The 27,862-nt window shown below is 33.7% G+C and overlaps 1 protein-coding gene across 3 annotated transcripts in view; it reads left to right on the top strand.

Annotated features, from left to right (window-relative positions):
• Positions 1-27,862, top strand: part of unc-5 (netrin receptor unc-5) — a 137,861-nt gene that overhangs the window by 50,054 nt on the left and 59,945 nt on the right. For all 3 annotated transcript variants that reach the window (XM_081977066.1, XM_081977067.1, XM_081977065.1), the window contains one exon: positions 12,081-12,476. In XM_081977066.1, coding sequence (XP_081833192.1) covers positions 12,081-12,476 — 396 coding nt within the window. The remainder of the gene's footprint in view (positions 1-12,080; positions 12,477-27,862) is intronic.

The raw sequence follows: 27,862 nt of genomic DNA, 5'->3' as shown, positions 1-27,862 counted from the left end.
GCAAAATACTGCTAGCTAGCTGTATTACATACTTTTACAGGTTTCAAGCAAAAATTACTTGTTTGATACTTTCTTATATTTTGGTAACTTTAAATTAAAGATAAATACATTAAATTAAAATGCTCATGCTTTTAGTATTATCACGCGCCAAAAAAGTTAGTTTTTACAAGTTTCAGAATTTAGGACATTAGAACGACTTTTAACTCAGAAAATTCAATTTTGGAATATGATCAAAATCAACAGGCTCTCAAAATTACTAAAACACACCAACTAATCGGAATATAATATTTTATAAATAACTTAAAACAAATAAACAGTTTCTTATTGATCCGTCATTTGGCGTGACACAAAGTTAATGAGTTTTCTTCTTCCATAATTTTTTTACTATATCATACCATGGAAAAATAACCGTTCTTGAGTAGAAAATGGGCTTAAAAAATCGGATACTGTATTACAATTTTGATTGCGATGTGAAACGCACTCTGTTAATGTTAGTGATACATTTTAACATTTCCTGGTTAATGGATTGAAAGAAGAAGCTTGATTGAATGGTCGAACATTTTCCTGATTCGTCACCATTAGATTTCTTCCACTTGGAATATCTTAAATCAAAAATGTATGCTTACCTAACCTAACCTACCTCATCAGAAGACTTGCGCCAAAGGATCATGAAGGAATGTGATGAAATTAGACTTCAGATTCTACAAAATGTTAGAAATCACTCTTAATCAAATTTTTACTATTGCATTGAAGTTAATGGAGAACATTTTCAGTATTTGATAGCCTAGAACATCTGGTTTGATTACTTTAATGACTAATTCTACGTTTCTAAACATAAATAACTATGCTGATAATCAAATAGTCAGTAAAGTGTGCTTAAAAACGCTATAAAAAGTAGTATTCAATTTTTTAAGCCAAATGTACAAAGACAATTCTAAAAATATAAAAAAGTACATTTCCATTTGAAAAGCTTAACCATGATGTAATAACTCATTTTTGGAACTCTCTGTCTAATAAATCGTTTTCGATGGGCCACCCTGTATGATGTTTTTTACTGAATTTAAGTTAAAAATAGTCAGATAATAGACTTAAGCAATATTCAAAATACCACTTTATTATGACTATACCAAGAAGTAAACTATCATTATCATTCATATACACATTCCCTTCTTCCAAACTTAGAAGTGATTTATGTAGTAATAAAATAGGGGTTCACGTATTTCAAGAGTAGTTTAATCACTACTGTTTATTTCCGACCTTTTACAATCAATAAAAAAGTCACATATTATTGACGATAGTTGACTCTCTACACATTAAAATCCACTTTATCTTCAAAGTTTAACGACTGAAAGTATTATAAAATCATGATTTAGTTGTCGTGAAGCCAAAACCACAATTGAGGCGATTCTAAAACACAAATAACCGGCTGAAAAGTCATTTTTACGAGGAACGTCTTCTGGAACATCGACGCATAAATTAAGAATAATTAATAAGTCCTTTGAAATGGCCGGCTCGTAAACCGAAACATTTCGACTTTAATAAAGTTTGTCATCTTAAAAACGATTTAATTAAACGTCCCCGAGAAGATCCGCTGAAGATATTTTCAATCGAATACCCCCCGGTGACCTTAAAATTTATTTGTATTACCGTCAGTTCCTTACTTTAGTTGATTACTTTTTAAATAACGCTGTCTAGCTGGAGGGTTTTACTGCTGGAAAATTTTCTGCTTTTTCTTCGATTGGCAAAACGTAATTTAATGCACACATCCGGACAAAATGCGGTATAAAATCCTTCGGGTCCGCACCGGCTTAGCTAATCTGAGGTTTTAGCGAAGGAATGTAATTAGTAAGGAAACCAGGAAAACAAATTACGTGGTGCCGCCTCCCAAGTGAAACGGCCTAATGGGCAACTTTAAAGGCCTTATTTAGCCAGTCTGCCCACGCTCTAGTAAATTAAATGCGTAAATTGAAATACTTTAGTATTAAGCACAGACCGAATCAGCTAGATTACGTCCTGCTGAATACCTGCATCAAATACATAAATTGGAATATAATATTCCATGCGTTGGCTATAACCTATACTAAAATGACGTTCCCCTAGGCCACAAACGTATCTGCCGCAATGAATGTCCCTCCTAAGTGACTGATAGCTCCCAGTGCGCTCATGTTGACATAGAAACGCTATCATGGAGATTTCAATTATGCCATGTGACTGTATTGTTTTCGTTTACCGTGCAGTAATAGGGTGTAACTGTTTAGTTTGATGGAACATCCATGCTCCCTCAAGTCCCTTACTGGCTTCTGTCAGTTTGTCTAGGTTTTGTAATGGGACTAACAATGATGCATTATAGTTATCTCAAACTTATTACAATCTTTCAAAAGAAAACGAATATTACACGGAGGTGTAACATAATCGTTTCTGCAATGCAACATTTGTTTGGTTTTCTGCTCAAGGCCGCATCCCAGACTTAAATAACTTTATTATTATTCGAGAATAGTCTCAAATGTTTGAATAATAATTTTGGTTTTTTTTATGACTGTTTAATAATGTGCTTATTACTCGCTAGTTTTACCCGTGAGTAATAAGTTATTACTCGACGCCTATTACAAACTGGTTCAGTCCACCCGCGAACACTATCAATTTATAGCACAAATCAAAGTAACATGTAGTGACGTAACAGTTAATACAAACATAAACGTCCACATACATGGACGTACAAAACAAGGAAACATACTTGAAAAGTAACGAAATCAGTGTAACTTTGGTTGAATGCATTTTATATCTTCAGCAGTGTATTTTTGGCATTTGTAACATTTGGTTTTCTGTTTCTCACTTAATTTTAATTTATTTTTAAATATCACAACCATAAAAATCCTCTCCATAAAGCTGTAGAACCACTACAAACTCTTAAAATCCAGTAAAATGAGTATAAACAGTACCAAAGGTATTTTAGACCTTTACGAATAAAATTTTGACAGTTATGACGTTTGACCGTCAGTTATAGTTCTGTCCGAAAACTGGAAACTGTCAAGTTCAATCCCATGAACGTACAAAACAACGAAACAAACTTGAAAAGTAACAAAATTAGTTTGAATTTGGTTGAATGCATTTTATACCTTTATCAGTCCTAATCTGGAAACTGTCAAATTCGACTCAATTTACTTTGATTTTTGCTATAGCTGTCAAATTGTCAGGTACCAAACCGAACAATAGTAGATGACGGGATTGTCACGTTGACATGACAATTCACAATTGTTATTTCCTTTCGTTATGAATACTTACCACAGTTGTAGAAAAAGTATAGTATTCTACACGCATGTAATGACTCACTCGAGGAAAACTTTATCTTCGTGAGTAATAACTATAATTACATGCTTGTTGAATAATATTCTTTTAATGGTAATTCTTCATTTTCATTGATTCGTCAAAAATTTTGTGAAACTGTCAAACGTTATAATAAAACTGTTGATGGATGTTGACGACAAGTGTTTGGTCTTTTAAGGTCGTACAGCCAGAGTAACAATGGATCTTCTTAAAGGCAGTAACTTTACAACAACGTGTTAATTTAATTAAGTCATTTTTTCAATTTAAAAAGAAAACTTTACAGCAAAATCAATAACTTTTAGCCTTATTAATGATCGTGTTTCATATTGTGTTGTTTTTCTTTTTAGAGTGCATTAACATTGTTATCAAATTGTTTTTTACACTGTGCAACAGCACGATAGAAAAACAAAATTCATCTAATTTATACAACATACATTGTGTAAGGGTGATGCGAAACAAATTGAGTCTGTTCTTTGGAATTAGGTGCAATTATCTTCTCGTTAACCGTTCCCCAAGGCACTCGAGTTGATTAAACGGGATAAAATAAAATTTCAGTTTTCAAATTTCATCGTAACGTAAATCATGGCTGCCTTCATGTGACAAATTAAGTGGGCTTTCCCGGTCTAAAATCGGCCGCTAATAAATCTGTTGCGATAGCGTAATCAAGATAGGACCAGGCTTGTCGGAAAAGAGCTGGTCTATTTGTGTACGGAACACTAATTAAAATCTGCAAGTGTGCGGCCTGTAAATGTAAATTAACAGACAAAAACCAGCCTAAAAGAAAGAACAATAATTCAAGATCGTTGTCATAACGCATCCATTTAAAGCTTAATAAAACCAAAATAAAATGCTAAACGGACATTATGCATGGTATCTTGTCAAAATGTACCGATTATACGGCATGTAAATTTATGTAAAATAGCAGCGCTTTTTGTAATGTGAGCTGTAAGTTAATTGTTAAATATTCTCTGGGGGCTTTGCTACCACTCATATTTAGGGACATGTGGCGAATGTTCGTTATTCTTCCGATGCACACATTGGCAGTGGTACTAAATTTACGTATGTCAAAGTGCAATAACTCCCCATCCGAGAGCTGAGAAGGATTAGCAGATCTGGTACAGCTACCGGTTTTAAAACCTTCAAAGGCACTGAATTAAAGTATCAAAATAAAGTATAAAGCAATCTGATGAATCTTATTGCATGTTTGCGTGCACCCTGCTGTTTGCCTCTGAAAGCTACCGTTTTATCAATCTGACGAATTAATTCAGAAAATGTTGCCCACATTTGTAAAATGCTGCAAATTTATTTAGTGTTGTGTGTATTTAACTCGTGTGTTAACTTTGCTGTTCGGTTTACATATCTACTATCACCAGGAGCACGAATATTATAACTGAATTTTATGATCCATATAACTAATAATGTCAGTACCGTCAAATGGTTTGCCTCCTACATTCTATTTGAATAAATTTATTTCTTTTTATAATTTATGTTATAGCACGCCTTGTTAGCATGTTTTCAAAACAACTCATCGTGGAAACCAGTTTAGTTTTATTGGCACTCGTATCTTCTATGTGATTCACAAACTTGAATTGATTTAGTTTTGATAAGGAATTTTAGTTATTTATTGCAGTGTGATAAATGGTTTAAGCCTCGAAACAAGTGAAGGAATAATATGAGTAAGTCATTAAATTTGCAAGGAGTCCAGCAGAGTTGGATATTATGTGTACACAAGAATATCACGATAAGTAATTTGATATATCAATTCGATTAACAAGAATCAGCCAAATGGAGAGTGTTTCATTATTTCATAATTTATAGTGGTACTTTACTAGATCAATCAAAGTAACTTAAAAAAAAATTGTATTCTTACTTTCATCATAAATTGTGAGACTTAATTAAACATAAACTTAAAAAATTGTCAAACTTTATTTTTAACCAGAAGAATTTTGCCAGACTTTGTCAAATACGTAACTTAACTTGATAAATGGAAAAACGCAACAGATTACGGTCTTGATCTTGCGGAATGATATGATAATGATCATGATATGATTATGATGATGATGATAATAACACTAACTAACCTGATAAGCGTGGTTTTATATCATTATTCATTAATCAACGAGTTTGGGTTGTTGTGGATTTGAATTTGTCTTTCTTGGTGGTATTTAGGATTAGAGAAAAAATAAATAAAACTTTAAAATATTTCTGAAAAAATACAATATACTAAAAGTGTTTTGTTTCAAGTCATAAAATTAAATAATATTAAATTTCTAATTTTCACTGACAAATTTTAGCATCCAGGAATTTAAACAGCTTTTAACTTCAAGGTTTCATGACAATCAGCCTTTTTGACATCTCCGCTGCAAATTGGGTAGACAGAATAACTAGAGCAAACTCAACTATTAACTTACCAGTGGTTTCTAATTTTTTTTTAACAAATTTGGCAACTTTATCTGTGCTTTATATAGTCTCTGTTATAATTATCTTAGTTTCGACAGTTTCAACTACAGATTGAAGGAATATCTGTTTAGCTTAACTAACCTCTGTTAGGTTTTATCTGTCACTTTAAACAATTTAAAAATATAAATGAACTTTACTAGAAATAAAGTGACCATTAATCAGTTTTCCATCATTGGACAATCTCAAATTAAAAACAACTTACAATATGAATAAAAATACATGAAGCTATTAATAATCAATTTAAATACGTGCATGAAACAGGAAGTTAAGCTACTGAACAGCAATAGGGTTGTCCATGCATCAATATTCCTTTAATGCTATCTGCATCTGGTTAGTCAACAAAATTTTAGGACCTGTTACTGTTAGTTGGTTAAATATATTCAGTGCACATTAGACAAATAAAAGTTTTATAGTCAGAAGATTTTATGGGCGGTGAGTTAAATCCGACGGAAATGCGACCGTCTAAAAAAGCCCCCAAAATACTTAACAACAGTGGAACAAAGATATAATAAAACCGTTTTATTACGCGTGATATTAATACGCAGAAGAATCCGGGAGAGGGAGAGACAAGGAAAGCGTAAATCCGGGCAGTGGAGATAGAAACTGAGGCCCCTGAGGGCATTTTAACAATAAATTAGGAAACGTGCTTCGATTTTATTCCGGTCTTTATTTTCATCGTCTGTTTTGTTCCTACATTATTGCCGGTGTTGTAAAGTTGGAAGATATTGAAATACATACTCACGTAACACCTTATTCAGTCCTATCTCTTTAATATCGACAATTGTCATAAAATTTTATCGACAACCTACGGAATCGCTTGCATGTCTCTCGTGTTCGCAACAATGGAAGCAAATATTTTCACACTTAACCGTGTCTATGACAGATTTCAATTGCTGCTCGCTGCCAGCCAGAACAACCTGAGAATAAATTTCTCGGGAGGACTCTGCACCGATAAATTGAAATTCCCTTTTATTAACGCACTTTACAAGCATGTTCTAGTTGAAATATGCGTTTTATCCCAAACGATAGAGACTCGCGCACGGCTCAAAGCAACAAAAGATCCTTTTTGAACCGAACAAAATGGCGTTTTTAGTCTGCTGACCCTATTCATGTCCAACTCGGAAATTTAATATCGACGTTGGGCATGCAGATAAAACATGTCACGATGCAGATAGGCTCTATCTATTAAACGAAAATATTTTCAGGTGTTTGATTCTGCGACAGATGGTCAGTAGCGGAGTTTTTTCTAGTGCTAGTCACAATTTGGGTTTATGTAAGGTGGTAACAAGTATTACTTACATTCGTAATCATGAAATATACCATAAAAATACCGCCAACTGAACTGATGTTAAAACTGTAAATAAATTTGATTATTCGTAATAATTACACTTTTTGTAAATAAAATTAAATAAAACAGTATTTCCACTTAATGAGAGACGGGCAAACTATTAGACACAAGTGATCAATAATCAAAATCTTCATTCAAATAACAGGTGAATCTACTTCCAACCTACAATTTGATTTCCAGAAGATTCCTCCTATGAATAAAAAAAAAACTGAGACCAGTAAATAACCTATGGTCATTAACAAGATTTCTAAACAAGCTCAAGAATACCAGTCCAAACTATATGAAATACCGTTTCTGTAGATAATCAATTAAAGTTCTTCAAGCCTTTTCTGTATTTTTGTCTACAACTTTTTCAAATCCTGTCTGAAAACTTTGCCTGGATTCCACCCTCTGAATTTCCCTTACCAAATATCTTCTAGATACAATATGTATAAGTTTTTAAAAAAATTTTCTCTTAAATTTGTTTGGTCATGGTCTGTACCTAATATTCATCATTAATCAGCACTTTTAGGAATTGATAACTTTTACGTCTTATTTATAGAATCATCTTGTTCGTTCTAATGGAGAATAATGTATCTTAAGATCTTCTTTAAGTCAGATAGGATAAAATATGCATAGTTGTAATTTCGTAAAGTTAGGCCGTAATTTATTCGAAACGTGACCTGAATTTTAATTAACTAACATAGTTGAGTGCATTTTCCATTCTGGAAAAATGATCATCAAAAGCTGCTTATCAAACACCAACTAATTGGAGACCAACACAGCAGCATGTGACATTTCCTAAATGAAGTTAATAGGGATGTGTCGGTTTCTTTGTTAAGAGCACGTGTCCGTTCTGCTATTGCACGCGTGCCAATCTAAAGTTTTAAATTTCGTATAGGGGCAGCAATTAGTTTCGAGTTTTGATAATTTGTTACGTGGGAAATTGCGCAGCCATCGACGATCTAAAAAGCACTGAACAAGGCAAAAAATAAATAAATGATTGGCGAACGAGCAGAAGCAAAACACCGGCAATTTCTGAAACATGGCCGTGATTAATGGCGATATAAGAATGTGCCCCAAGTGATATAAGAAGACGATTATCGGGTAACAGCGGAATCTCGAGGCCTCGGCCGACAAAAGGTATGTCGGAAAACGTAATTAAGCTGTTAAAATCGTTAAGGAGCGTGGCGAACATGGTTAAAACGATCGTTGACAGTGCACCGGACAAATTAGTATGTAATAACGTGCAGATTGTTCTTGTATTGTGTAATTTTCCAAAAAAAAGTAGCAATTGATTTTCTTCGAATAGAGTATTCACTGAATCACCTTCCACAAGCTTGAAAAAAGTTTTGATGACAAATTGTCATCATTCGAATCACCTGCCTCCATTACCTATACCCCAGATAGTTCAAATAACTTAATTTCTGCGTTAAAGTGGTATTTTCAATTTTGAAATTCTATAGAGGGAAATTAATATTCCGAAGACCAGAGACAGTTTCTTAGCAAAGTAACGAAGTAAAGAGATGTGGGGCCTTACATCCTGCACATAAACCTAAAAAAACACAGTCAAATTTGAATTAAAGTCGGCTCAAAGCCGCTCCTGTACATCCGATGCAAAACAAACGATGGAACAAACCTGCAGGTTGGTAGTAAATGCTTCAAACCTAATCAGATTGGAAAAATGCGCATAGATAATGCTCGCTTAAAGAAAGTCGGTAAGGAGTTTGCTGATTTACCGACGAAGATCTATCGAGATTTACCAACCAACTCTACCATGCCCGAGGCTTAGTACAGTTGGAATTCGCGATTGAATGAGAATAATTTCGAATAACTGACGATTTATTATTATTAATCATTTCTTATCCATTAGCCATAATGATCTTGGATGTATATTGTTGAAAGGTATACAAATATCCCCACGCATGTCAAAACATCGTAGTGTTGAACCAAAACCGATTGGTACATTATTAACGATGTAAAGTGAAAAAGGATTTGAATCCTAAATGCCCATATCGAAACAAGCTAATAAAAAGTCATTGTTGTGGAATATCATAACTGTAGTGTCGTTCGATTATTATTAGTGAAAGGATCTTCGATGTGACAGCGTGATGCATGCCATAATCAAAGAACACGCCTGGCGGCCAGATCGAGTAACTGATAACTGTTTTGTTTGATTTACACGGGCCTGTGAATGTCAATCGATATCTCGAAATCGATTTATTGTTGCTTTTTTCATCAACGTTTTGACCCGGAATTAATAAGAACGGACTTTCGACGTAGTGTAGGTTGGGCATTCATTCCATTTCAACAACCGAGAAAAATGTTTTTCCTTTACGGTCGTCTAATAAATATTAATTTCATCATCACGTCCTCGCTATAATAATAATAGACTATCTTCTGGACAGGAACATTGCCGCCCAAGTTGTAGCGATGATTAGCATTTTATTATAAACTCCACAACAGAACATGAAAACGGGCGGTCTAAACAAAAGACCGTAGACACGAGACAAAAGGGAAAACAACTGCAACAACGTATTAGCAAGACTTGAATTTTAATTTCAAACTAAAAAATTCACTGCAGTGGCTTAAACTGTGTGGCACGCCAACGTTTAATTTCGTTTTTTTCCATCATTAATTTTTTTTCGGCTTAAGAAGTAAGCTGGCCTCCAGGAAAACCTCGTTTTCTCCATTGCCTTTAATCGCGGTAAAGCTGTTTAGATTCAGGGCAGAACGTCAATAGGAAAAAACGTAGCAACGAGCTGGCTTTGAATAATTCGAGTGATTTAAAGACTTTAAGGTCGTTCCGTTTGAAGTTCCACCGGCTATAAATTCAGTCTCAAGCACTGCTCGATTAAAGCACCTAAGTAATTAATTTTATGTTGTGGATGCCGTACAGATCCGTCTTGAGACCTTATCTATTCTATATCAGATGAATATCAGTGTTTGTCCTAATAACAAAACAAGTTAAACTAGTCCCCAAACGATTGAAATTAGTTAGAACTTACCTAAAGTTAGCAAATTCTGGCTTGCAATGCAATTAGGACCAGATGCAAGGTACTACTGGAATTCTACATGTGTTGTAATCAACTTTTAAGTAGTTTTGAAGTCTTAACATTTTTGAAAAATTAACAAAGAATAGGTAAACTGATGACAGGGAAACCGCAATTGATCACTTAAGCATTAAAAATATAAAATCCCTTTATCTTTTCTATCTCTTCATCTTTGTTATTGTTTTCAAAATTACGAAATACTCTGAAGAAACAGCTAAAGCACAATGCAATAGACGTTCGTATCACCTTATTACGATTAAGTATCAGAAAACTAGTGAAATTGTATGAAATATTGTGGAAAATTTCATCTACACTACTAAACTTAAACATTCCTGTGTCTGGGGTTTTCGATTTTTGGCGAGTTGTATATGTACAGGGTGATTGATTGAATTTTGACCATCCCCTTAACTTCTTAAGTAAAACCAAACTTGGTGTTTTGTTTAAATACAATGAAAACTTTTTTCCAATATTTGATTCTACGTCAAATTCTAGGCTTAATTGATGTAAAATATCTGTATCGATATTCAGCAAAATATGTTTTTATTTTTTTTCAAAAAAATCAGAAAGAGCAACCCATAAATTTTTTTCACAATTCTAGTGTTTAATTTTTTAAGGTCAAACTGTGCATCTTACACAAAAAATTTTAAGATAGTAAGCGTACCATATCGTTATGTTTGTGGTAAAAATTTCAAACCTCTAACTTGAAGCGTTCTTGAGATATTCAATGAAAACTACAAACTTTGACGTCCTCTAGCGGCCAAACGAATCAACTTAGCCATATATTCTTTTTATTTATTCTTTCTTTTTGTTATCTGGTGTGTATATTTAGAATGTACTAAGCGAATTATTCACGATTTTTTGTAAAAGTGCACCAAAATTTTGCTCAAGTTAGGAATTTCTGCTCTCGAGAATGGTGGTCAAATTAAGGCTGCTAGAGCAAAGACAATTGAATATCGATCAAATTTGAGACACACTTTATACTGATGGATTATCTAGAAAAAAAGTAGACACAAAATTGAATAAATTACCTTGTACTGTAAATCAAACTTTACAGTTTGCAAAACTTCAGCTAAATTGTGAAGTTTGATTTTCAGTACAGATCCAACTCCCAAAAACCAAAAATTTCAGCTATTCAACCGAGGATCGTAAATAACAAATTATAAAGTAATTCCTGTGTCAACATATATTAAGCAGGTTTTTACAGGAACTGCTAACTGTTTTGTACTCTAAATGGATTAAGAGTTATATTAGAGCAGCCACAATAAGACCCTCACGTTTTTTTTATGCCATCCGGCGAGGGATTTCCATCGCTCGACCGTCAAGTTTCAATTTTTTAAGCGTCAGCTGGCAAAACGGTTCTCGTTTTTTACTTTATTACCGCCGACCGGATTTTTAATCCGACACCCGATAATATTTTTCCACATTTCCCGTAATCACGTAATCATAAATTATGGGCGCCATCCGCAGCCGCTAATTAAAAAGGGGAAACCGCGTTCGCATAAAATTTGACACTTAGGGGGCAAAAGAAGAAAATGATGTATTTATATTTCCAGTAATTCCAGTGCAACTAGTTTTTTTAGCGGCAAAAAATCAGCGCCTATTGTAGTAAACTAATATTATGGGTTGATAAAGCTAAAATTCCAAGTTTATCTGGCAACAAGATTGGCTTCCAACGATGCGATTAAGGCGGTTTACCGTCCCGCACAAACTGCAGGCAAGCCTGCATAATTAGGAAGATTCACATATCATTGCGGGAATCTGATGACATGATTCTCTTAATTACCCTAATTTATTTGCCAAGATCTGCGTCTCAGATAGACTCGAACTATTTACGACCGACTACGAAACAATTAATGTAGATACAGCTGAACAGAAATACTTTGTGAAATTTATTCATACTTTTTTTTTAATTGCAGATTTGCCATTGCCGGAAGAAACCTCCAACGCTGCATCCACTCCCAAACCGACACCAGCCGAGCACGACGAGAACCTCCTACTCAACACAGATCTTCCGTATTTCTTACTTGAACCTCAAAATTCGTTTGTGGTGAAAAATAAACCAGCCACTTTACTGTGTAAAGCAGCTCACTCGTTAAGAGCTTATTTCAAATGCAACGGTGCTAGAAATGTGGAATCGCAGGACATTCAGTATGTTGATCCTCAGTCTGGAGTTAGGATAATGGAAGTAGAAGCTACCGTTACTAGAAATATGGTGGAGGAGTTTTTTGGAAAGGAGAAGTTTAAGTGCGAATGCTACGCTTGGAATGGGAAAGGCAGTATTAAAAGTCAGTCAGCTGTAGTGGAAGTTGCATGTAAGTACATAAATGTTTTCAAAATCTGTTGTTATTGTGAGATGAGTTAAAAATAGCTTGACATTTTTAGAATATTAAACTGCAAAGTTTTAGTTCAGTGTTTTGAATTAATTTGTGTTTTTGTTTACAATTACATATTCTTATGAAAGAAGTTTTAATTATGGACTCTTTAAGGAAATGAGTTCTATATTTTACTACAGAATATTTATCAATAACATCCTCTTTTGATATCAAAACTTACTGGCATCTTTGAAACACTCCAAGAAGCAAAATTGAGTGTTATAGGATAGAGTTAGAGATGTACTAAAATATTGAAAACCTTTCTTCGGAGAGGTAAAACTATTAAAAGATTAATTCAGATAATATTTCCTAACCTAACCTAACCTAAACTTATGATTCCTTGAACGTTTTATCATGCACTTGTAGAAAAAGTAAATTTTGCGTTTCGGCAAGTAATCCAGGAATTTATAGTTTATCAATCTGTATACAAAAATATGAGGAATTTTAATGTTTCATCAAAATGAGAAACTTGACAACATACTTAAAATTGTCTGAATTCTACTCTCTCTGAAGAGCATATTTTCAGAATACCAGGAATAACTTAAGTTATTGCCTATCTTAATTTAACTTGATTCTTATGTTTACATACAAAAGATAGGATTATTAAAAGTTTGAATTATTCAATAATTTCAGTGTGTCTCTTTTCACTTTCTGGAAAATCTCTATGACTACCTACTTACTAAACTTCCAAACAATGTTTGACAAGCTTAAAAGAAATCTGTCCGCGTTTTTCTAAACCTTTGAAAACCAATATTTTATAGAAAACTTCTTTGAGGAATAGGCCTTTTCCAGGTTTGCTCTAAAGCAACTTTGAAGACAACTCTAATAACCTTTTTTGAAAATTCGGTAAAGTTGAAAACCTATTTTTAAATTTTTTTTAAAGGTACCGTTATTTTCATTAATCTTACGGAATTAAAAACTTGAAACAGTTTGAAATATTGATATGTCTTTTAAACTTGCTGTTAAATTTACATAAAATGCTTCAAAACTGACTGCAATGAACCAGAAAATAGTGAGAACCCTTTGAAGTTAACATTTGCATTATCTAGAACTATAATTTTCTGACAATCTTTTGAAATTTTGGTGACTTAAATATTTCCTTGAAATTAAAATCCACTACACTCTACACGATGAATCAGCTGAATGGATAATCCACTCTCAGTGAAATCTAGTCATTTTTAAATTATCATTTGTTTATAAAAGCAGGTTAAAAATGACAAATTTTAAAAATTTGACATCAATTTAAATAATACTACTAATATTTAACATAATTTTTGGTGTAATTAATGGCCGATAAACATTTTTAAGGAAGCCAAAGAGGACGTTGAAAAAACCCGCAGCCAATGTTCATGTATTTACGAAATTCACATGTCAATCATGATTGTAAAACCATTTTATTGTTGAGTTAACATTGAACTATTATCTTTATTTGTTATTCTTTCTGACAATCACTTCGTGAAAAGCTGACTCAAACGTGCATTCTGCACTGTTGCTTCCAATAATTTTTCCCATAAAAGCAAGCACATCCATTTAGTGCTAGTTCATATGTTAAACTGTTTGCTTCTAGAAATTGCATCAGTGGCGCACACATCAATAAATTATAAAAGATTATGAAGCAAGTTCACCAAGGAGTGGCGTTAAATAAATGCTCCGCTTGCTTCAATGACGCTTTTAATTCCGAATAATAAAGCAATAATAATAATCGAAAGCAGATTGCATAATGGATAAACGCTATTATTATCTCGGATCATTACAAATTATTGTACGTAAGGCTGCTGATATTTAATGCGACTTCATGAACAGTTGTAAACTTTGTACTTTCTGACATTAATATATTAATAATATGCAAATCCCCTCGTAAAATTTACGCCAGTCTGAATCATATTAAAGTCGATACAGTCTGGATTCTGCAACATTGTAAAGTGATTTAAATCAACCTAAATATTTATCGTAAATTTTAGCAGTTCAAGAACAAACCATAACGCCGAAAAGAATCACATTAAACAACGCTTTCAGACTAATGGATTTCATAAATCGCAGATGTAAATACTGACTCTTTTGAACCCGACCCCATATAGAGAAAGGTTTGCGATATGTTTGTGATTATTACTCTGGAATTATAAGCTCTATGCGATCTCAAGTGTTTCCAATTCATTAACCCTCAGGTCATAACATATAAATTAACGCAAGTTAATAAGAATATATAAAACCATTTCCAAAAATTACCATTTTCAAATGTGAAGAAAAAAATAATTACATAGAAGTTGTACTAAAAGTAGTTAACAAGATGTTTTTATTGTTGACATATTAATTGCACATATTTACCAGAATCACTACTTACAATAATCAATTAAAAGCAGACTAATGTACTGGCAGTTAATTAACCGGATATATTGCACCAAGCACTAATATTAGAATTTATAGTCCTTGAGACCTATTTATAGAAGTGAAGTACGCTTTAATTGGTAATTTTTGCTCTTCAGCCGTTTACCATAAAGCAAAGGATATTGATAAACCGCAATAATTCGAAGATCAAAACATTGAATCAGCGGAAATCCAAAAATATTTTTGAATTTCGTATTTCCTTTATTTCAACAGCAGTTGTTTACGTATTTATTCGGTTATTGCCTGCTAAACGATTCTTTTGACATGAAGTTCAAATACTGATTATATACGTAGCCCAAGCTTCAAAGGACCATAATTTGTTTATGTAGATATGCTTTTATTAGGCGCATCCGATCGATCCAGGTTTATGATTGTTTCATAGCATTTCCTAGAAAATGCATGTTTTTTTTGAGAATTACCTACATTAAATCTTTGATAAGATATAATGTATTGGGATTAAAGAACAATATTTGATTTGAATATTTTTTCACCGCGAAAAATTACCGTGAATGGGGTTTCAGGCAAGTAAAGTTGCAAAGCAAATAACAAGCGGAGAGGGTTGATTAATCGAATTCCCCAAGTGGATCAAGGGTTGGCGGCCATCAGGGATTTATAGTGTATAATGTGTTTGACGAGCCCTTGCACGGGCAATTGTGTAGAAATTATAACAATAGTTCGATGGCGTAGGGTAATATCAAGAGCAAACTGAATGTGTAATAGACTTTACCATTACCCCTATGAGTATTGTGAGGTGAAATTGATATCCTGGTAACCAGTAAGTCTGTGATGTTAACAGTGATGATTGCAAATGGATTTTTTACAAGAGATTTTAGATTGATATTAAACTTTTAAGAATTTTATTATGTTAGATAATTTATTATTATGATTTCAGATTATTTTGTTCTAAGCCAATCAGTTAATTTTGGTACATTCATCATTCATATTGTTTCAGTATGTGATTTAAATTGTCATTTTTCTCCTGTTCATATTTGTTTTGCAAACTGTGTTGTGTTTGTCTGTGTTTTTCTCTGTGTCTGTGTTTGTTACTTGACCTTACTAAAGATTGAATGATCTTTAATTCATTGCCTCGATGATTATTTTAACGTAGGAAAGTTTTAACATATTTTAACAAAAAAATTTGGGTTTCTCATTTTTATAAAATTTTAAATGTCGTCTTTTCAAATAGAATATTTGCTACAAAGTGAATTTATACTAGATGGTAACGCAATGTTATGTGTTTATCCAGCTGTGTATATGGTTTCTGAACATTTGTAAAATTGACAAAACTTCTTATTCAGTGTTTAAAGGATTCATTTGTTTTTCATGAGCAAACATAAATTGAAATTTTAATGTAAAACACGTTGAATATTTAAAATCTAGATAATGGATGACTATCTGGTTCTTAATCCACGTATTGATAGGTTTTAATGTCTACAGTCAGTAATTTAGGCTTAACCAAAGACAAATTTTTAACTAAATTATTCAAGTATTTTTTAAATCAATTTAAAATTCATTATTTGGCCTATATTACCAATGATTGATTGTCTAATTAATTACGTCGTACAGTTTCGAAAATCGGTTCCCGAGTCAATGCAAATGTTTCCAATAAATTATCATAATCTCATTAGTTGCAACAAAGAAAATATCATAAAACGCTGTACGATTTATGTGAGAAAGTATTGGATTATGTGTGAACGGAATGTGACACGTTTTTCTTTAAACTGTTTATTATTTGTTATGCAGACTGTAGCAATGAATAGTTTGAAGTAATTCAATTAAAGTTTTCTATTTTAGACCTTTAAACAACAATATTTTTTTGAACGTCAATATCTCGAAAAGAGTTGAATTAGGTGATAATACACGAAAGATATTTTCGTCAGGAGTATTCAAAAAATGTATTAATATACAGGATGTTCCACTTAAAATAAACATGATTATTTATATTTTAGTTGGATTATTGGGCATGCTGATTTTACAAAATTTCAGAACTTTACTACGTGTAGTATTACTTAAATTGATCGACGTCTTTCATCGTGAGACACCTTGTATAGGAACAGTTTTCTCTATATCTGGATTCTTCTGGTTACTTGGGACAGCCTGTGTAAATAATGGAATATTAATTTAAACAAGATATCCATTCCGTGTGATTTTGAAAATCAAGTAAATGCAAATGTTTTCAATAAATTACTATAATCTCTTTAATTGTGACATAAATCATAAATATGTGATTTTTGTGAGAAGATAATGTATTATTATTTGAAAGGAACGAATTACATGTCCGGTCAAAGCAACTATAATTTTTAGTAATATAAATAAATAAATTACACAACAAGCACAGATGGATGTATTAAAATAATAATGTTAATTCAGTAAAAAAAAATTAAAATTGGATTATGCATAAATATAAATAACTTTTGGATCCAATTAACAAAATTTGCATACTTATTTGTTAATAATTTGGAAGACTGTTTCACTGTGGTATTTTCAAGAAAGTTCCAGCTGGCAGTAAAATCTTTCCAAGTTATATACCCGGTATTCAGTAGTAAATTTAAATTTTTAAAGCTGGTTTAACAAAGACTGTTTTCCTACCAAGTTTGCCAGTTTACTCGTTGAATTGCAAACCATAACTAATCTGCATATTTGAAACGGAAGTTGCGAGGATTTCCCGAAAACAATGCGGAATAATGAGAAAACTACATGCTTAAGAACTGTAATTTTCAACGGTGTGGTTCTTTATTGGATACTTCCCCTTTTTCTTGGTCAGCAAAAATAAACTTGCGCCAATAGTCGGTCGAAATACCGTGGCGCTGTAAAACATCAAAATTTTATCGCCTTTTCAGCGAATTTTGTCTCGAATATGATCTTTTATATTTACAAAATGCAAAATATAATATGCAGTCGAGTCACTTGAGGTGCAAAACTCCAATTTGTCTTTGTAGTTCCGCTTACTTTATTTTCTCGCTTAAACAATTCCCCTTTGGACGGTTGAACTCGTAGAAGACAAGAGAATTTCGTCTTCCATAAATATAGAGACAAATGGAAGCTTTTCCCGTGCTTTCAGGATATTTCGCCGCTTTGTATTTTAAATATAAATGTATTCGCGCATTTGGTGTATTAATATAGTCGTGAAAACCACTTTTCCGATTTCCGAATCGTAATTTTTCACTGCGGAAGGAGAGCGGCTTGGCGTCTTGGGTGGCAGCCAGATTTATAAGTTTACTTATGAACGTCGATAAAACGAATCGGTTTTTTGTTGTTTCAGCGTTATAAATGATCGTGACGCGTAATGAACTTAACGAAGATACGGGAAAGTATTTATAAATGTGTCGGTTTGGGCTTGTTGATAAACAGTAGCATTTGTTGACTAGTACTCTAATAGAAAATATACATGGGTCTGAATTGAATGGGGACCACGTTTAACCACTTGACTTTTTCGCTTTGCGTATGTCTCTTTACACGTCTTTTATTTGATGACAAACAGTTGGATCTATTTTCGTATTTCCTGAACTCACTAATCAACGTGTCTGCTCCCCATTCACGTTTTATGTTATTGAAGTGATGCTTAAATGAAAGGGGGAATTCTTTATATAAGATACTTAAACGTCTCTTAAATAGCTTAACCTGGTTTTTGACTTTTGGAATTTTCAATTCAATCAAATCTGCCTTAACAACATTGATTTAGTAAAGAGGTTGGGTTACACTCGTAATATTTACTTGCGTCTGAAATACTTATTTACCTATATTGTTGTCAATGCAGTCTAAATGCAAGTATTGTCTCAATCACATTTCTATATTTTAGATTTTAAATTCCGATTTCTCTAATTTCTTATGATCTTTCTATGAACATAGGGTTGCTGATTTGTTTCTGTGATACAGATTAGAGATATTGTTTTATACGTATGTCGTAGGCATTTAGGCACATAATCATTTGACAGAAATTAACAACGCATTTGTCATAATGATGGTAGCATGTCTAGGTAAATAGTAAATGCCTAGCCAAATTGCAAAATCTTGCATTAACTTGAATTGTTTTGCTATTTGCTATGGCACTTAGTAAATGCCTATGCAAATGACTATATGACATATTGGTTAGATATTGCATATTATAATAACAGATATAATTTTCAAAAGAAGCATATCCATTTACTCATTCTACAAATCATAACATATTTCCATCAGCTTAATTAATCCTGTTACAATTGTGGACAGAATTAAAAAATTGCCTCATTAACGTCTCCATGTACCGGGAAAAGTTTCATTTGAACACGTTTTCGTTTTAAACACATTTCCACCCTAGTGTCCGTTTTATTCCGACAACGAAACCCCTTTCATCAACTTTAAATATTCCACTTTGTTGTACCTACTCAAAAAAGGGGGCGTGCGGTTTCAATTTCCTGGTCCTTTAATAATTTAGTAGAGACCCAACAGGATTTTTCTTCCTATTTAGAAAACCAATACGGCTCTGCGTGGTGCATGTTTCGTGTCTTTGTTTGTGCTTCTCGGTGGAAGTTTTGCTAGTTTACATGTTACATTACAAGAAAACGTCCCAATTTGCATATTTCTGATCGAAAAAGATGTATTCCGCGGAAACCGCGCGGCAAATGGAAAATGCAAACATCGCCGGCAGTCTGGAGAAAATAAGGATTTTTATAAATATTTATAAAGCTTCCAAATACTTTTTGTTTCATAAGATGCGCGGAAATGTAGGGACAAATTTGAATTGTAGCCACTGTTTGGGGTAATGCTATGGAAAATTGTTTCCTTGTATCCCTCTTCTGCACAATATATTTACAATCGGGTTTAAGACAAAAGTTTATGACTTTTTCTGCTTTTCTGGCACTTCGTCTATTTTTAATGTTAGGTGCGTTATTACTATTGAAACACTTTTTGTACAATAATACGGTATACGGTCCATGTATTTGCAGAACTAAACTTGGGGAGACTTTTTGATTCTTGCCAAACAATCTGAAAGTAGAATGGAGTTTTCTTGTTTGCGAGCTTTCAACTCGTTTTTTTAGGAGGGTTGAAAAGTGATGGCAATATTTAACAGGTGCTATGCCTTAAGGATAAAGTTGTCATAGACCAACTAAACGGTAAAACCGTAGAAAAGAATTTCCTCATGGGTGTGCCATAGCAGCTAATAATCATTACTCATTGACGATGACTGCTTTAAATGCATACGAAAGTCTAAAGGTACATAAAGCTGGTAGCAATAAATACAGACTGGAATTATGAGCGATTTGTAGTTGAGGCCCCGGTTATATGTAGTCAATTTATTTCGACAACCTCCACATTTTCTTTATTGTTTAATAACACCTTTAATACCAGAGACAAGCTCATCAGCGTGTCAATGACTTGGTTTCAATTCCTTATAAGGATAATAACGACTCAATTTTCCAACATATTCAAATGAGTTACCCAACAATGAAAACAAAAATAATTATAACTTTTAAAGTAAACATACATTCAAAATATCTTAAGGTCTTTGATCGGCGATCAAGGATTTGCTGTTAAACACTCGTAAAACTAATTAATCAAGATGAAATGAAAATAAATTGTAGAATTGCAGGCTTGCTCCAGTAATAACAACTCGCTTAAGTTTTGCGAACTGATATGTTGAACGTATTTAGATTTCGTGCACATTCATAATTAAACTTTGGACAAGAAAAATTCGAGGTGTTAAAGACGAAACGCGGCGATTAAAAGGAAGAAGGTGGATCCTTGGCATTCACTTTAAAATATGAACGGGCGGACATTTTGCCCCCAAGTAATTAGGGAGGCCGCTTTATTTTTTTGGAAATGAAAAATGGAAGTATTAATGAAGCCCCTGGAGAGATATTAATGGATTTGTCAGCGAAAGGAAATCACAGACGGGCGTCTGTAAAAATCGAATGCAAAATTGTACAAGCAGCAAAAATCGTGCATAGCATTATTAATGCATAAATCAGGATGGCGTTTGAGAATAATGCAGCTACATTGCATTCTAACTATTGTGAAGCTATAAATATTGATAACTCTGCACCGATGCAAATTGGTAATATCTACTGAAAAAAAGGCCGCATAACCGCAATATATAACTCATGTCGTTTGTTCGCCAGTTTGGTGTTTCCATCTATTGTGTCTTCGCAAAAAAAAAACTAAAAAGGAAACAAAACTAGGAGTTGCCGGATACTTCCGTCTGTATGACACGAATACAAAGTAGACCACAGTCAACGCTTTTTACAGATATTGATGGAATTTTAAACAAACCAATATAAATTATGTCTTGTGATAGTAGGGTAGTAACGTAAACATGTTTGCATAAGTACTAGAAGCAACCATAGGGTTGTAAAAATGGCGGTACAAAAATGTACCGAAGGCGGTTAAACACAAATATACTATAAATCATCAGAGAACAAGCATACAAAAATGCAATAAGCCTTATAATAGTTATTATGCAACAAGTGTTAAAAAGAGGAAGTTTTTGCACTAAAAATCATTAACGATTTTATCAAAGCAATATTTCTCATTAGGCCTCTTATTGAGAATGTAGAAATAGTGAAATAATACAAAGAGAAAAACAAGAAATGTCACATCTTAATTGTATTACATTGAAAGTAGCTTATTAGTAAGCTTTGACGTTTGATATGATAACGTAGAAAGTAAGCCACAACTAATATTGACATTTTAATAGGATTAATACTCTTTAACACAAAACTTGCTCTAGAGATCATTTCTTTGCTTACAACAATGTAAAAACTTTATTATATTGAGTAGTGGTGATTCTTGGTTGACATACTAAAATTCTACATTTATGACATTTACGTCGTGTGCTGCTGCTAGAAGTAACTAAGGAGCAATTTCCTAAAACACTTTCAAAGAGACGTTACCGTATAAGCGTAATTTCGCTTAAGGTTTCATTGGTTTAGAAGAGACAGATATAGCTCTCACATGCACAGATACGATCTACTATCGCACCAGTACTAATACAAATTTAATTTAAGTTTGAGAACTTGAGGTGCGGATTCTAACTTTAAGCCTTTGGGCCGAGTGGAAATGAGGATTTAGTTGGTATTAATGTTCAAGTTGCGGCACGCCATCCCGCAAACTTAACATAATATTAAATGGTTTGTGCAACACTTGTTATCTATTCGTGTATACAGTATGTGTTTTTAATGAGGGCTTTACTAATATTAGTTTTGTTTCAGGTAAGTCTTTATCAAATTGTTTATGCAGTGAGTGGTAAGTTTTCTCGAATTATAATTTTAAAATTCTTAGACAATATTGAATGTCCTTGCTAAGCCCGTTGGCATTCAGGCAGCGATTTTCTTCAGAATCTTTTCACCATTTTCACCCGATACTGTATGAATATAACATGCGATCTAGTTTATGTTTTGTGTTAACACATTTTGGGACTCGAAAAGCAGGGCTTAGGCGACAATAAAGGGGTCTTGAAATATCTTTGACGCCGTCTATGTTACCCAGGATAAATGGACTTTCGTTCAAACTTTCGTGATGCTGAATACGAAAAGGATTTTTATGCCTTTTAGCTAAAAGTCATGTTCGTATTATGCTCAGCTCACACATTTTCGTAATATCTCACCTAGAGACCATATACAGAGACATCGCTTTTATCAAGCTTCTGCCCAACGAACCAGTTCAGATAATTCAAAACGCTTATCTGGATTGAAAACCTAATTTAAGCCGACAACCATTTGTCATTTTATTTATATGTCAGCCGCATTCTCGCGTTAATTGGAAGCGCGTTTTCAGCGATCATAAGCGGCAGCAATAACGCCTTGGGTGCCATTTTTGTTTAAAAAAAAACTTTATATTATATGCCCACCAGTCACGGCTTGTTAAGCGATGTTGATTGTTTATGGGAACCACCAACGCTTTTATTATATTCCTCCTCAAACTTCACTTTATAAACAATAACCGACAATATCTGACAAATAATTCTTGCCGTGGCGCTATTGTTGCTCACACAATAGACATTCTCTGTGCCAAAATAAAATCGGAACTATTTAGGACTGAAAGGGGCGTAGAGAATGGAAATGGGAACGTTATAATGTTAATAAATCGTCCCGCCTAATTGATAACTAAAGCTATTAATTATTAGGAACGTTTAAATTATAATGTAAATCGGACATTAGCAGTAAATGTAAACGGGACAGTAATTTGTTCGATTTCGATTTGGAAATACACCATTAAAGCCAGACGGCTGTACAGTCAGATTTAATTCAGCTGGACATTATCATTTTATTTTAGATATGCAACTTTTCTAAACCTACACTAATAACCAATACAATCGCGCCAATAGTGACAGGAAACAATTTGTTTCCTATTAAAACCCCATAATACGCGGACTCTCTTTGTAAAATACACCCCTAATTGTATTGAAATCACGCACAAAGCTACACCCCTATATGAACAAAAACCGTCGAGCCGGATAAATATAATCCTGAAAATTGGATTATCGTTCAAACACCAATGGAAACATGGGCGAATATGTCAAAACCAGTAAATTTGATCATAATTAAATAGCCAAATAACTGTTGATGGAGTATGAGTCAAATTAACTTTCACACTATTTGTTAAACTGTAAAACTTACTTTTACTGTTATTTTTGTAGTAGTTTCGTTTACAGTATCTTTATATACTGTACTACATACTTGTATGAACTATATGGAGTAAATCTGTAACCATGTTTTAAGAATAATCCGCCTTAACGACGAAATCGTAGAGTGGCGGCAAGAGGTTAAGTATCTAGGACTCACCCTAGATTCAAAACTTGTCTAGAATCAGAAAAAAACCATCACTGATGATGTGCAGGAACATTACGGGAAAACGTGGGGTTGTAACCCATCAGTACTGCGATGATGTACACGATGATAATAAGACCTTTGATCACATACGGTGTAGCGTGACAGACCCGAACTTGCCACAATAAGGAAAACATTAGACAAGGTGCAGAAACGTGCACCTTTATGTATGAATGTCTTTGTCCAACAGGAGCAATGAGATCAGCAGCACTAGAGGCCATTCTGGACCTCACAACTCTCTGCACATCATGGTGAGGAGAACTGCTTGGGGAGCACATCTCAGGTTAGATAAGGCCGGATTTAAAAGGAACGCATACACTCCTTGCCAGTCTACCAACTGACAAAACCATCAGGAAATCCAGATTTGGAAAACAATTTCGAACGGAACTGAGCACCCAGAGAAATTGGAGCAGAGAATCCAGTCAATTTTTGGGAGAGAATTCCATAATATGGTATACGGACGGATTTAAAACTTCCGAGGGATCTAGAGCAGGAGTCTTCGGCCCTTGCATACTCCGAACCCATGGGCCAGTACCCTAGCAGTTTTCAAGCGGAAATTCATGTTATAGAATTCTGAAAATTCCGAAAGGTGCGTTCAGTTAAACCTCGACTCGATCTTTTCTAATAGCCAAGCAGCCATCAATGCGCTGAGCTCATCTAACATCAACTCGATGATGGTCTTGGAATGCTTAGGAAAACTCAATAATGTAGGAAGGAACAACAAGGAGGCATGCCATAGTAGAGGAGAATGAACAAGAACAGAAGGTTGAACACACTGCGATCATACCTAGTAGACGGTAGAAGAAATACCTCAAATAGACCCTCTCAAAATCCTGAAATTCCTAAAAGAACTGAATCTTGAGGTGCTGCTGTGAACAAGAAAACCTTGAGATAGCAGAAGAAGATGGGGTACAATAGATCAGGTCGAGTACAATAGGTCAGAGAATCAGGTCGCAGTAAATCTGACACCATCCACACCTACCAATACCAACCATATTTTAAAGAAAAAACTATTTTGTTGGAGACAGAATAATTTTCTATACTACTGTTATTGAAATATTTAGTGCAAACTTGAAACCAAACTAATTCTTTAAGGGTTAGTACCTTTATAAGTTTGACACCCTGTATATATGCTTCTTAAAACGAAGGAAAATGTATATTCCTTAAAATTTGTACCCTGTGATCAACTAGTGGCTATACTAAAAAATGGGCCGTTCATTCTACAATAGAAAGTCTATTTTGTTGAAAAATTTTGAATTTAGTGCAGTTTTGAAAGCTTAAAGTTCACATTATTTTTCGTAAAATATTTCAGAATTACAATAATTGATCGTTTTATCTAAGGCTTTCTCTTACATCAATGTTACGTATTTAAAATTAAACATTTTGTATGAGTCGCACTGTATATTGAAATAATCCTTTGAATATTACAGGATAAATTGAATGTTAAGAAAACTCAACTCCGCTTTAAGCGGATTAAACCCTAACAGATTAAAACAAACTCACAGATTTTGCAATTTCCTTCCCTGAATAAGTGAATAACAAACGGCCATCGGCATTTCACTTGCAAATTAATGTTATGACAGCACGTTTAGAACGGAGGCGACAATTTTGATGCCTTCTCCATGAATATACAGCGAGAAGGAATTCACCAGTATTTACCCTCTGATTTACGTACTTAGGTAAAGTTCAAGCAAAGGCGTTTTTAAAGTAGATGGTCGGAACAAAGGGTATTTTCAATTGAGACGTAATAATTTAAAAAAAGTATTTAACTGAAATTTAAACGAGACAATTCAGGAATTCCATGGACTCTTGTACAATGGGAATAGCCAGATTTATGTCCGGCTAATTCCATCCATACGTGGATAGCGGGAACAGTGGAATATTATATATAGGGCTGGGCCGAAAGTTCGGCTCTGTCCGGAAATTTGTCAGGGATTGAAAAAAGTCCGGCCGGGCCATTAAACCGGAGGAAAAACAAAAGGAAACTATGCAAAACGCGACGAGGGCGCTATAAATCTGAATTTTATGGAAACCGTTAGTGGTTGGCTTTCACGACTTCGCGGTTTATCTTTTATTGAAATTAATACTGCGAAACTATCGGGCGAACCGAGACAAGAGAAGTTTTTCGATTGGAATACTGGAATTTATGACAGTCAGTTCGGTATAATTTTCTCTAAGTTTATGCACTTTTGAGAGGTTGCATCCGATACTTTTTTTTAACAGACTTGGTTATTGATGTGCACAATGGAATTCCAATTTAAAATATCAGCCTGTGAGAATGAGTTTTGCTATAATAATTGCATTTCCAGCTTCTCTTTTCTCATAAATTGAAGTTCTAGTCTCGTTGATTTTTAGTGGAAATTTGCAGCCAAGAAATCCATTTGGCGGACATCCCAATAATACTTTCCTCTTTTGCGGTTCGACACTTTACGACGGCAATATTGACACGATGAAGAAAATACGGATATGTATTTAGTCAGCATTCCTAGATTTGCAATAGTCGATCACTGCTGGAAAAACTAATAAAACTTTCAGTTAATAATTATTGTTAATGTACGTGTAAGTGGAGAACATGTTAAGGCAAATGCATCCAATTAAATTTGGCTTGTTTGTTCTTATTTCCAAAACTTCAATAATGTCGATTTTTTGGTAAATTGCGTGTGGAAGATGAAAGTTTATAGAACAGGTGTTAGGTACATTTAGATAAAGAAATAAAACTACACTATTATTTAAAAAATATATTTCTACAATATGATACTAAGACAGAGTAATTGGTTAACAAGGAGACTGAATGTCTCTTTATTAACCAACTAAATGTTTTTCAATTTTCCAATTCCATTGGCGTACTATTGTACAGCTTTGGAAGCTTTTCTATCAAAAATCAAGAAAGCTAAGATGTATTAAAATTTTTATGGAAAAAAACGAGGGTTTTTAAGGTTAGAAGTAGGCCTAGATGTAATATTAGAACACTAAAATGAGTAGAATCTGGTATAAAGTATCTCCGGCAAAAAGGGTGCTTTTTCATCTGATCCACAAATTGAAAAAACTATCCATTATTAAACACAGAATGATACAAGTGTGATCAAAATATTGAATGATCAACATGATGAAGTAGGTCAACCTAACTTAGTTCAATGGACATCTGCATATTTCACGTTGAATACATTATAAATGCAGAATTCGACACAATTTAACAAATTGCTTCAGGGTGCAAATTTGCAACTCCCAATTGGTAGTTTTTCACTACATTTTACTCTTTTCTGCTCAATAATCAAATTATTTTTGGTCGGGGATAAATTTGCGTTCCCAATTTTTGACGCAGTTAATCAAAAAACTATGTCCCACTGTGAGTAAAGATTTTAAATCATTTCCGCATTTAAATTACATTTCCATTGATATTATTTGCATTACGTCGTACTATTTCGATTTTGATTTAATTTAGATAGGCTCATGCATGGAAACGCACGTTGCAAATTGCAAATCTAATCAAGCTACAACAATGATTCGCCAGTTGCTGTTTACTTCGATGAGATTTCTCTTGTATAGACGCGGGCGGTTTTATTAATATTGTTTCCGGTAACACTGCACTAGCGAATGAACTTGGAAGTTTGTTTTGACCTAAGAAGGCGTGATAGAATGTAATTTTAACAAATATTAATTTCTGATGAAGGAAAAAAATTTAATCACTACGAACGACAATAGGGAGCAAACAAAATAATAAAGTAGACGTAATATTTCTGAGCCCCGTTGGCGTTTCCTGGCGAACCGATTTGGGACACATGAATTTCCATTGTTTCTGCCCATTTTCACGCTGTTAAATTTTCAACGGGAAGTCTGGGATATCCCTACAAAGGACGTCCGTGACGTGAATGCGTCGACCGGACGCAACTTTGAGAATTATGACGTTTTTAGACATTAATGTCTAGAAGGAACTGCGGTGTAATTATTAGTCAGATTTTGCTTTTAGTTTTCTCTTCAAGCCTTTATTACTGATTGTCTGGTTGGTTACAGTCAGTAAAAAGCACAGAATGTCAAGGAACTTATTCCAACTAGAAATTACACCAAGTGCAGTGTAGTATTAAAAACGTCCCTAATTATTGTGTTCCTAGGGGAAGAAAGTTTCATGAGACGCATCCA

This window comes from Ips typographus, linkage group LG4 (genome assembly GCF_016097725.1).
Source record: "Ips typographus isolate SLU linkage group LG4, UJ_Ityp_2.0, whole genome shotgun sequence".
Classification (NCBI taxonomy): Eukaryota; Metazoa; Arthropoda; class Insecta; order Coleoptera; family Curculionidae; genus Ips; species Ips typographus.
The sequence above is the reverse complement of the archived record's forward strand: the minus strand, read 5'-3'. Positions and strand labels throughout refer to the sequence as shown.